The sequence below is a fragment of the Cariama cristata genome, unplaced genomic scaffold, assembly GCF_000690535.1.
Source record: "Cariama cristata isolate BGI_N322 unplaced genomic scaffold, ASM69053v1 scaffold5099, whole genome shotgun sequence".
NCBI classification, from domain to species: domain Eukaryota; kingdom Metazoa; phylum Chordata; class Aves; order Cariamiformes; family Cariamidae; genus Cariama; species Cariama cristata.
The window spans coordinates 5,658-17,765 of NW_009637281.1; the positions used below are offsets into that span (position 1 = coordinate 5,658).

The 12,108-nt window shown below is 43.8% G+C and overlaps 1 protein-coding gene across 1 annotated transcript; it reads right to left on the reverse strand.

Moving 5' to 3' along the window:
• Positions 1–1,617: 1,617 nt before the first annotated feature.
• On the reverse strand, positions 1,618–7,891 carry KCNV2 (potassium channel, subfamily V, member 2). The gene is made up of 2 exons (XM_009708244.1): positions 6,279–7,891; positions 1,618–1,893 (listed from the first exon to the last, which is right to left on the reverse strand). The coding sequence occupies exons 1-2, from the start codon at positions 7,716–7,718 to the stop codon at positions 1,618–1,620; spliced, it is 1,716 nt and encodes a 571-aa protein (XP_009706546.1). The 5' UTR covers positions 7,719–7,891.
• Positions 7,892–12,108: the final 4,217 nt, after the last annotated feature.

Genomic DNA, 12,108 nt, shown 5'->3' on the forward strand with positions numbered 1-12,108 from the left:
CCCTATGCTTAACACAATTTGCATGGACATGGCAAAATTAATGAACTTTTTCACCCTCAGCTGTCCCAAGAGTGAGCTTCACACCATTGTCTCCAGTGTGGCTCTGAGATTTGAATGCAGCCATTTGCATTCAGCAAGGCAGCACAGACACAACGTGAGAGTTCAAGAATTTTAAAATGCGTCTCTGACATCAGACTGTTTTGCAGGAAGAGTGCTGCTGAGTAACAGCCATGGGTCATATCACTGACTTCTTTTTGCTGCTCCTTTTTTTTTATGGTATTTGTATCTGAGTATAACTGTTCTTTCAGATCTGTTATTCAGGTTACTATTTCTAAACTGGTATGACTGCTCTTCTGTAAAAAGAATACTCCTGATATGCTGCAAGCTAATACATGAAACTCTGATTCAATTTAATAATTGTTGTTGTTTTTGTTGTTATTTGTTGATAGGTTTTGGGGTGAGTTTCTGATGCATGAGAAATTTTATCCCGCTGCGCGAGACGGCTCAGTAATCTGAGGAAGTAAGGTACTACTGGGGGTGAGCTAAGGTGTCAGAATTCTGTCCTTTACGGCTGTACGTACCAGACAAAGCATCTTGACTTCAAATTATATTAAAAATTGGTTACAGACAAGTGCTGATAAGATCTTTGTATGAAAAGTCTTTATGAGATATTATCCGTTACATGTTTTATTTAAATTTTTTTTAAATGCTGCTTCAACACGTGTCCCGTGACAGACCTATTATTATTCTAACAATTCAATAAGTAGATACACTAAATCCTGTAAAATTAATTTAGTTTGTCACTTAATCCTATACCTAAAAAATGTTTTGGTTTGGAAATGTTTTCGAAATTGATCAATGACATTTATCAACTCAGACTCCAGACTTCTTCATTAGTTCTCGGCATAAAGAAAGATGAATGTGGAGGTGATGGTCGTGAAAATACTAAAATCAGTGTGCTGCTTGCCTAGGTAGGAAAATGGGAATAATTTTCAGGGCTGCATTTGAAAAATAAATTTGGAACAGTGAAGCATAATTATGTGACAGTGGAAACAGAAGCTGAAAGCTGAAGGAGTAAAAATGCTGCTAATATTCAGGTAAATGCTTTAGGTTATTTTCCTGGTTTTGAAAGTTGGTGCAAAATCAATTTCAGCAATGCAGACAGTATATTGGGTATTCTATTTGTTGATTCTTGAGACTGCCTTGACTGCAGTGAGGTGGCTGACCCTTGATGGCAGGAATTTGTTTTCCTTTGGTTTGATTATAGTGGGTCTTTATTGTGGGTCTAATCAGTAGCAGGGCATTACCTCTTCATGTGGGTCTAATTCAGAGTTCTTCGGTGGTTAATCTGAAGAATGTCATTCCAGATTGTTGACGAACACTTAAGTGCTGCTCACAGCCTAGCAAAGCAATGGGGGGAAAAAAAAAGAAAAAATATCTATTGTTGTAATCTGAGCCTTTTACCTTTTGAAAACAATGCCCTTCAAAACAGGCTTCACCATCTACTTTTGTTACTTTTGGCCTTTTCAGTTTATCTTCAGTTAGCTTGGCTGATCTGTTTTCTTCTTTCACGTTCAGCTTCTCCATTCCCTCTCAATACCCAAAGCACAAACCCTATCAGTGCTGTGACAAAGGGCGGTTTGCACCTTCTCCACAGCATTCAGATATCTTCTTCATGGCTCTCCGTGTGAAGTCCACCTTCCCCCTTTCTTTCTTGAGCGCTGTGTACTCGTAGGCCTTCAGCTTGCTATAGTAGTCTGAAAATTTGTTGTAGAGAATGGAGATGGGCATGCCATTCAGAATTATTCCAAACGCAATGCAGAGGAAAGCAAACAGGCGGCCAAGGTGAGTTTCTGGACACATGTCTCCATATCCCACTGTAGAGATGCTGACCTACAGGCAAACCAACATTCAGCTTATTAGCTGAGAAGAAACATACAAACAGATATGTTCAGGAATCAGGGACAATTTTAAAGTTAGTGTTTTTGCACTTTGCATCATAAATCTGAAATACTATCTGCTGACCTTTTTTCTGTACCATCCATCTTGTGCAAAAATCCCTAATTAAAAAAATCCCTCTCATGCAGTAAAGGACAACAATGCAGTTTTTTACACCATTCAGAAGGATTTCTAAAAGCTTTGTTCTGCAGAGGGAATTTCCAAACAATTTCCACACCAGCCTGTCCAGAAGATGGGTTTGCTTGGCTGCGGTGAGCGGATAGAGATGGCTCTCCGACTGTGCAAATCCGGTGATAACTGCAGCCCTCCTCCCTCATCATGTCACTTGGAACAGATGCCCTGTGTCTAAATCCAGTGTGCCTGTAAAACCCAGCATTTTGGGACTTATTCTGTGGGCTGTATTTTGAGTATTACCTTTGTTTGTCGTATATGTTTTAGGAACTAATGAAAAAAACATTAAAAGCTTCACCTAATTGTGAAATATATTTTTATAATGTTTACATTATAGGAAGAAGTAACACAAGACTTTGAAGTTTCCAGATAAAATCCCCTTTAAAGGTTACATACCTACGAGGAACTCTGGAAAAAAACAAAGATCTTTCTCTGTTGTCTGGAAGTTTTTGCTCACAGTGTATGCTCACAACGCATGTATTTATAGTGCTAAATTGTTTAAGCTTCCTGCTCAGCTGTATGTCAGAGGTTACAAAAGTAAGGTGTATGTGTGCCTTCAGTAGGGAATATTCCTGTTTGTTTTAGCTGACAGGTACACAGGTGGGAAAGTTTTGCTGAGTTCTCCCTTGAAGAAGAGTTTGCAGGTTGTTTAAAATGTTTTTTGTGGGAGCGATGATATCTAGTATACCTGCTTCATATGAATCTATACATTTTGCCAGCACATTGTCTGCATAGTTTCACAGACCCTTTTTCTTTTCAGACATCAGCATTTTCTCTTTTCAGCCTATAGATGTATGAAGGAACTTTGTTTTATGTGGACCTGGTACTATACCAAGTACTGCAATACTTTCTTTGTAAAATTTGGTTTCAAAAACTCGTGGATGTTTGCTTATGGGGTTGCTACATATGAATGAGGTACTCCCAGTCAGCATAAAATAACTCCTAATTTATATACTTCCACTGCACACATCTTGATTGTTTATAATTTTTACATTTAGTAAATATAACTTACTTTTCTGTGGCAAGTAAAACTTGCGGGATTCTGCCATCTGGCACTGCCTGGTCTGTGCAAGGGATCTTTTTCAGCCAATGAATTTTATTTAATTCACAGTATCTCGACACAGAGTGTATCTGTGAAATAGTAATCTGAAACTTTGGCAGAAATAAACCATAGGCAGTAGGACTTTCACTGTAATGCCCTTGTGGCTTTAGCACTGAAATAAGTCTTTGGAAGGTCACGGTGTGCAGCCTGCCATCCTCTAACATGCTAAATATAATGTTATTTCAGATGAAGAAAGCATTAGGGTACATGAGACAGCACTGGGTAAGCACATTTGTAGGATGCACCTGGTGCTTCCTGTGGAATAAAAAGGATTAGTCACTTGGTTTAATGGAAATTAAGTCACTGGATTTGAATGATAATACAGGATAAATATCTCCAAAAATAAATACTGAGATGAAGGCAAGATGTTTATCTCTACCAGCCAGGACAAAACCATTATCCTGTGATAAGGTCCTGTTCCACTAGCATAGTCTTCTACATTGCCTTTGACAGTTTGGGAGGGATACGTCTCCTCCTGTGTATGAGACTGTAAATGCTATTGGATTTTAATGAAATTTGAGTGATCCAGATATTTTAATTTTCACTCTTAAAGAATGAAAGGGATTTAAAAAGAGTTTTATGCCTTGGAATTGCGATGTGCATGCTACAGTTCCTCTTTTGGAGACACTCAGCTAAATAGGCCTTTTTCATGTAGTCATGGTCATACAGGTTTCTTAGGAGTATCTAAATTATTATGATGTCACCAGTTTGCAGAAATGAGCCCTAAAGATTCTGCTTATATCCTGCATGTTCTGATAACAAAATGTAAAGCTAATCACCTTATTCTAGTAACGCATAATGCACGATATTTTCATAACCTGTGTATGTCACTTAAAGATGACCGGTGAAGGTCACATTACAGGGCCTGTTTCTTTATTCACTAATTTTTCACTCCTTCCCATGCCCCAGCTTAAAAGATATTCAGCACATGTACATATGCACGTACATATATAAACATCTACGTGTGTCTGTAGGGCCAGTTTTTCTGCCATGTGGTGAATGACTACAAACATATGTATGGGAAACCACCACACCTCATCAGCCATTGCTGAACTGGAAGTGCAGGCCATGGGGTACCGGGGCTGCTGGCCAGGAGAACCGGCCTTGGATGGGTGGGGGTTGCTGTCCTGTGTGCCCCGTATGCAGCTCGGTGCATCCAGTGCCTATGCTGATCAACCAGCATGAGATGATCTTTTGACTCCTTTCAAGTCCATTTATGTGAGCTTCCTTCCCCAGGGAAGTGACTGAGGCATAGCCAGCCCCATAGTGAGGCCCAGGGGTCAGAAGTGCCCCTGGGGCCCTGCCATAAGTATGGATTAGGGAGGTCAGCATCAGCTGCTGCAAAACGAAATGTACATGACGACAGGCTAGAACAAGCCTTGGAGTTATGAACAGCCGAAATATGGGCTCTTTGCCGTCTCTCAGCATCTGCAATGTCAGGCTACTCTCAGATTCGATCCAGGCTGCTATAGATGCACACATCTTCTGCAGCATAACAGAGCTGTTTTCTTCCAGCTCTGCAATGCTGCAGGCAATAGCATACACTGGAATCAACTTCCTCCTCTCCCCAATACCCTTGGTAAAACCACCCTGCTACCTGCCAAAACATTGCTGTAAAAATAATTATTGTGAAACTGCCATACTTGCACATGAAGATTACTTGTTAAGAGTTTACTTACAGCCTGCAACTCCCTTTCCATCGTGTCCTAGTCTTGATAAACCCAGAAGTGTTTCTTTTGTCTTCTGAGCTCACTTTTAAGGATATAACTGCCATTTTGATCTCACAATAGCTTGAGAAGGATTGGTTAGCATTCTGTATGTGAATATATGTCCATCCTCGGGTGGTAATGCAATCCAAGTCTGCAGTTGAACTGCTTCCCAAACTCTTTAGAGGTGAATTTCAAGTTTGGGATGCTGGAACAGTTCTGCCAGGACATTGCCAGAACCTGGAGGCATTTAAGCCAGGTGGAGGACTGTAAACTGTCTCAGCTCTGTGTCCCCAGCTATGTCTTCATGCCTCTGGAAGATGCGAACCTAATACTGACTCAAAAACACCCCTCCATGTAACACAGTATAGTAGAAGTCAGTGATAGTTCAGACCTCTCAAGTGGATGTGCCCAAATGCCTTAGAGCACTAACCCAGTGGCAGTCTATAAAACGAGGTCATTCTGTCTTCATTTCTAAGGCTTGTCAGTTGAAACTCAGCCAGTTACCCTCCCTCCAAGTGCTTGGGATGGGACTGAAATCACACTTTTTCCGCCAGAGGTTGCAAAGTAAGATTCAAGGTGACGTTACCTAGCTCTCAGTACTGAGTGATGTGGGATTCAAATCAGTGACCTAGATGTAGAAGGCAGTTTATCCCATTATCAACCCCTCCAGCCATTTGGCTTCTTTTTGTATTTATTCCTCTGCAAGTCTGGTACAGTATAAATAACTGCCAGTATGTTTTGTGTGTGTGCAGGTGACCTGAGATATGCCACCTAAGGAACAGAACACAATCTCTTGTGTGTAAAACAACTGTTGGTCCTAATGCGTTTTTAATGGCCAGAGCTCTGGGACAGCTTTGGCTTTGCAAGTTTGAGTGACTAGACTACAGTTAATAACTATGTCTTAGCATCTTGCAGTTGTATGATGGGTCACAGTAGATCTGCAAAAAGAACAAGAATGAAAATCCTGTGTCCACCTGCAACCAGCTAGCTTGACACAAGCTAATTTTTTTGTTGGCACACTGACAATGGGACTAAGTGGGGAAATGCTTTTCTTCTCTGTCTATTTGTCCACTTCTTCTTTAAAAGTGCAAGTACTGTCTGCATTTGGTCAAATGGGAATTTCAACACTGGCTGCCTGATTAAGCCTTGATTTAAGCTTAAGACAGAGGTGAATGAGTGCATATGTATGCGTACGTGAGTGAGTGCATATGTCCTGTAATCTCAGAATTCAGAGCAGATGTTCACTGATCTGACTGCGACTCTAGCAAGGAACAGAAGGGGAAGGGAAGGGAGGGAGAGTCTCTGGCTACCCAGCAAGGTGAGATGTATTTACTTACGGCAGCCCACCACCAAGCATGGGGGATGCTGGTGAAGTTGGTACTGGAGACATCATGCTCCACTGTGTAGACCATGGCAGAGAAGGCGAAGATACCCATTGCAATGAAGAGCAAAAGGCAGCCCACTTGCTGGTAGCACTGGCGCAGGGTAAAGCCGAAGGCACGCAGCCCTGTCGAGTGGCGGGCCAACTTGAGGATGCGAAAGATACGCATGAGGCGCATGATGCGAAGCACTTGTCCCACCTTGCCCACCCGTCCCACCTTCTCAATGTCATGCTCGTGCTGAGAGCCTCGACCTCGAGGCTGGTCATCATCAGCAAAGCATTCGAGCAGCAGCTGCAGGTAGAGAGGCAGGATGGCAATGAGGTCTACTGCATTGAGGGCGCTGCTGGCAAAGCGGCGTAGGTCTGGGGTAGAGACCAAGCGCAGCAGGTACTCCAGTGTGAAGAACGCGATGCACAGGGTCTCAATGTGCTCCAGGACAGGCCGGCTCTCCCCACTCTTCCGGTCTACCTGCTGCATCTCCTCCACTGTGTTGAGTGCCAGGGCCACCACAGAGATGAGCACAAAGAAGCTAGAGGCCACTGCCATCACTTTGGCGGTGACAGAGGAGAAGGGCTTCTCCATGAGGTTCCAGAGGCGCCAGCGCTGGGGACCATAGTAGCGCATATGGTGGAAGAGCTGCTCGTTCTCCTGAGCTTCTGCCTGGGAGCGCAGCTCACGCTGGACCTTCAGCTGCTCACTCAGCTCATCACGGCGCTCCTCAAAGCAGATGCGGCAACAGCGAGGTGTGTATTTGAGCCGCACGCCCCAGTAGCTCAGCTCCTCCAGGAAGCTACGGGGGCACAGCTCATCCCGCACACGCAGCACCCCTGAGGCATAGAAGTTATACACCAGCTGGAAGACAGCCGGGTCCCGGTCAAAGAAATACTCGTCTACCTGGGCAGCGTAGTCATCGCACAGGCCCAGCTGGCAGCGACGGTCAGTGGAGGTAGCCAGGCGGCCCAGGCGGGTCTTGGGATAGATGGCCACTGCCTGGTAGGTGAGGCGATAGCTTTGGCCCCCAACGTTGATGTTCAGCATGGATGAAGAAGAGGCTGTCGCCGGGGCTCCAGAGGAAAGGGCAGGGGAGCAAGGAATGGATGATGAGGGCTTGTTTTCTCCCTCAAATGTATCTCCACTTGGCCATTTTCCTTGTTCTTTCTCTTCCTCTTCCTCATCTTCATCATCCACATAATAGTTGTAATTCCCCTCAGGTCCCAGGAGCAGTAGGGGCTGGGAGTTCAATGGGGCGGCAGCAGAAAAGCCACTCTGCTTGTCCACATACATTACTTTGTTATCCTTCCCCTTGTCAGACTGCAGGAGAACATTTGGTGCTTCCCTCTCTCTGCCTTTATGTTTTAGGAAAGGAAACTGCCGCTGCATATTAAACTGCAACATACTATTTTTCCTTACTCTTCTTCCTTCTTTGCGTTCACTTGATCAAGGAATTAGCACCAGTCCTTTCCAAGACTACAAAGGCTGACAATCTTGTTTTCTTCTCTCTTTATCTCAGTAGTATCACACACAGCAGCGGTTCTGCATTTTTCTCCCTGCCAGCCACCACTCTAGTTGTTGTGAAAGCTCCGTGTGGGATATAGACACATGAAGACTGCTGTTGACCGTTTTAATCTTGCTGACAACGAAGATCCGTGTGCTTAGAGAAGGGGATTTAAGGGCTATTATCCTGTTCCAGCCTCATCTCCCTCAGGCTGTGACGTGAATGATTATGGATCCATAAATCACTGGAATATCAGTAGGAGAAAAAACCCCGTAAAGTTTTATTGCTAATAAAAAACATATATTTTCCTAACTCAAGTATATATGGGTTAAGAATAGTCTCAAAATGAAAATATATGAGTGGCAGAGGGGGTAAAGAGAGGGGGGGAGAGAGAGAACCTTACAGATTTCTTTCATCTACATGAGTATAGAATGTCTTGGTTTTCCTTAATAAAAATATTGAATAATTGATATGCAGATAATGGGTAGGAATTCACTACAGAAGCTCTTAAAATGTTTTCCAAATGTGAGCAAATAAAAGTCGTCCCTTTGTATTCCCAGTTAGAATACCTCTATCTGGCTAAGGGCTGAGGAAAGTTGCAGTCTGTGCCTGGAGCTTTGGCTGTGCTCTGGAAGTGCAGGTCTCATGCTCTCCTGGACAGAGTGGAAGTGATGGACAGGGGTATGAAAGGGTTTCCAGCATGCTAACTCACTTCAAACTCTTCATGAACTGCTGAGAAACAGAATAAAGCCACTTTTGTTTCTCTTGCAGGGCATGTTTGATAGCATAAAGCCACACCAGGTACCTAGCAGAATAGGAGACATACTTTCTCTTTGTTTTGAGAAAGGCTTCATCCTCAGCTCTGGTTGAGCTGATGCAAGCCTCTCCAATAACAATGAACATCCTGAAAGCCAGGTTACTTCCCCTTGTCACTGGGAGCACTTCAGCTGAGCTAGAGCTCCTGTAAAGCAGAGGATACACACAATGAAGGGATGGCTCCTTCAGCATGCTCTTAGCCCCTGAGTTACAGCTTCTTAACACCAGCTTGTTATTCCACCTGTGTCCAGGCTGGTGCAGGAAGGGACAAGACACTAGAAAACTGCTAACTTTGGCAACACCCTTGCTAGTCTGGAAGGCCTTGCATCGGCAATCCTGTAGCCTGCCTTCCACTTGCATCTTCCTACCCTTTCACACAAGGTGCTGGGACAGTGTATCTCAGAGCCCCTGCAATAGTATTTTTCCTTTGATGTCTTCAAGCTCCTGTTCCTGTTTTATTACTCTCATGGCCTTGCACCTGCAAACCCCAAGACTGTTATTTTGGTGGTGTCCCATGTGAAATAATTGCTGTTGCTGTGAGAATCACCTCTTCTTTTTCCCGTTTTCCCTACCCCAGGTTGTAGCTTTTATGTTTAGTAGCTCTTGACAAACAAGAAGATACTGTCGCTGAACATTTTGCAATACTTTTATTCTCAGACTGCATCCTAGTGGATCACACTGAATAGTTCCAGGTTTCTTTAGGTCACAATATTTAAGACCTGGATTATTGACAATTCATATTTAGCTGTGCTTGAAAGTATTTTGCTTCATGAATTTGTCTCCACTGCCATTCTCTTTCTTGATGCAAAAAAAGCAAGACCCCTATTAATAGGGATCACCAGTGCCTTATTACTGATACCAATCTGCTTTGCAGTTTGCTTTGAACATTAAAGCATGCCATGGTGAGTCCTTTGTTAGCAACCTTAATGCAAATTAATGTCCAATTTCAAGGCTGTTTCTTTCTCCTAAGTAAACTAATTCAAACACAAGAAAAAAAACAGTCTGCAGTGCCACCATTTTACTACTGAAATTCTTGGATGTTTCTTAATTAAGATTCAGGCTAGACTATAACCATATTCCTCTTCCCAGCCTCCACTGCAGTATTTCATTTTGGTTTTTGTCAGGCTCCCTGGTCTCGCTTCTGAGAAGTATCTGGAAAGGCTTGTTGCTCACTACTGAAGAGATCATTTCTCATACCATGCTGCAGTAGCAGAAGCTTCTACTGGGTGAACTTCATGACTGTCAGATGTCAACACCTCATGCACCTGGACTAAGGTTTTGGACATCACTACTGAGCAAAGCAAGAAAGATCGGTAGTTTCACTTCTGTTCAGACTAATCATTCTTGGGAATGTAGCTCTCAGGCATCTGCTACACTCCGCTCAAACTTGCCTCTAACTGACAAAGTATGTAAAATAAAGTTGCTTTTTTTATGTTGTTTACTTTGGGGTGAGGCTTGGTTCTGAGCTGCTAGACTCTCAGCCTAGATAGGTAAGAAAATGAAGTGACCAGAAAAGACCTTTTGCCCCACCTTTTTATTTTCCTTATTCATTGTACTGCTTATCTTCATCAAGTGTCATTAATAAAAATTGCATAATGTCTTCTTGTACCAGGAAGAACACACTTTGGGCTGCTGAAGGAGCTAGTTAGTAATGTCCCCTGGGAATCTCCTTTTGAAGGTATTGGGGTCCATGAATGCTGGTCACTTTTTAAGAACCATCTTTTAAGAGCACAGGAGCAGCCAATTCCAAAGTGTTGGAAGTCAAGCAAGCAGGGCAGAAGGCTGGCTTGCCTGACTAGGAATCTTATTCTAGAACTTAGGCAGAAAAGGGAAGTCTATGGACATTGCAACCAAGGACAGGTGACATGAGAGGATGACAGAGATGCTGTTTACCATTGTACAAGAAAATTCATGTGGCCAAAGCCTGATTAAACTTCAAGCTAGCCAGCACTGTGAAGGACAACAAAAAGGGCTTTTTAAAATATGTTTTAAAAGGAGCCAAAGGAGGATCAGAGGTAACATTGGTGTGTTACTTGATGAGGTTGCTCACCTCACAAGTAGGGTTGTAGAGAAAGCAGAGAAGTTTAATGCCTTCTTCTCCCCATCTTCAACACTGATGATAGGCCCTGGGACCCCCAGAGCCCTATGTTGGGGGAACGATAAACTCTCAGCCAACCCTGAACTTGTCCAAGACTTGCTGCTCCAGCTGGATGCATGTAAGTCTATGGGGCCTGTTGGGATTAATCCCAGAGTACTGAAAGGGCTGACTGATGTTATCGTGGGACCTCTCTCTATGATATTTCAATGGTCTTCGGAGTCTGGAGAGGTCCCAGTTGACTGGAAGCTGGGAAATGTTGTCCCAATTTGCAAGAAGGGTAAGAAGAAAGACCCTGGTAATTACAGACCTGTCAGTCTCACTTCAGTGCCTGCCAAAATTATAGAGAATTTTATCCTGGGAGTTACTGGAAAACACTTGAGAGACAGCACAGTCTTTGGTCATCGCCAGCACGGGTTCACGAGGGGAAAGTCCTGCTTAACCAACTTAATTTCTTTTTCTGACAAGGTCACCCATCTGGTTGACCAAGGGAAACCAGCAGATGTGGGTTTTTTTGATTTTAGCAAAGCTTTTGATGATACCGTCTCTCACAGTATCCTTCTGGACAAAATGTGCAGCACACACTAGACAAGTCCACAATACCTTGGGTGATCAATTGGCTGACAGGTGAGGCTCAAAGAGTTTTAGTAAATGTTGTTACATCAGGCTGGTGGCCAGTCACCAGTGGGGTTTCCCAGGGCTTGATTTTAGGGCCAGTGCTCTTTAATGTTTTTATAAAAGATCTGGATGCAAGAATCAAATGTATATTAGGTACATTTGCTGATAATACTAAACTAGGAGGATCTGTGGACTCCCTCGAGGGTAGAGAGACCTTACAGAGAAATCTGGGTAGACTAGAGAGCTGGGCAGTCACCAACTGTATTAAATTTAACAATAGCAAGTCCAGGATTCTTCACCTGGGATGGAGTAATCCTGGTTATAAGTGCAAAGTGGAGGACAAGAGGCTGGAGAGTGGCCCCGTGGAAAGAGATCTGGGGGTTTGGGTTGATAGCAAGTTGAATATGAGTGAACAGTGTGCCCTGGCAGCCGAAAGGGCCAACCGTGTCCTGGGGTGCCCCAAGCACAGCACAGCCGGGTGGTTGAGGCAGGGGATCGTCCCACTCTACACTGCACGGGTGTGGCCCCACCTCGAGTCCTGTGTGCAGTTTTGGGTGCTTCGATATAAGAAGAACATCAAACTACTAGAGTGCGTCCAGAGGAGGGTGACCAAGATAGTGAAAGGCCTTGAGGACAAAAGACTTACAAGGAGCGGCTGAGGTCACTTGGTTTGCTGAGCTTGGAGAAGATGAGGCCGAGGGGTGACCTCATCGTGGCCTACAGCTTCCTCATGGGGGAAAGCAGAGGGGAGGTGCTGATCT

What these genes read in the sequence shown, in the direction of transcription:
- KCNV2 (XM_009708244.1), bottom strand. Translation starts at nt 7,718, where the DNA reads ATGTTGCAGTTTAATATGCAGCGGCAGTTTCCTTTCCTAAAACATAAA. An exon ending in ATGCTTGGTGGTGGGCTGCC is followed by an intron (nt 1,894 to 6,278) that starts GTAAGTAAATAC and finishes GTTTGCCTGTAG; the next exon opens with GTCAGCATCTCTACAGTGGG.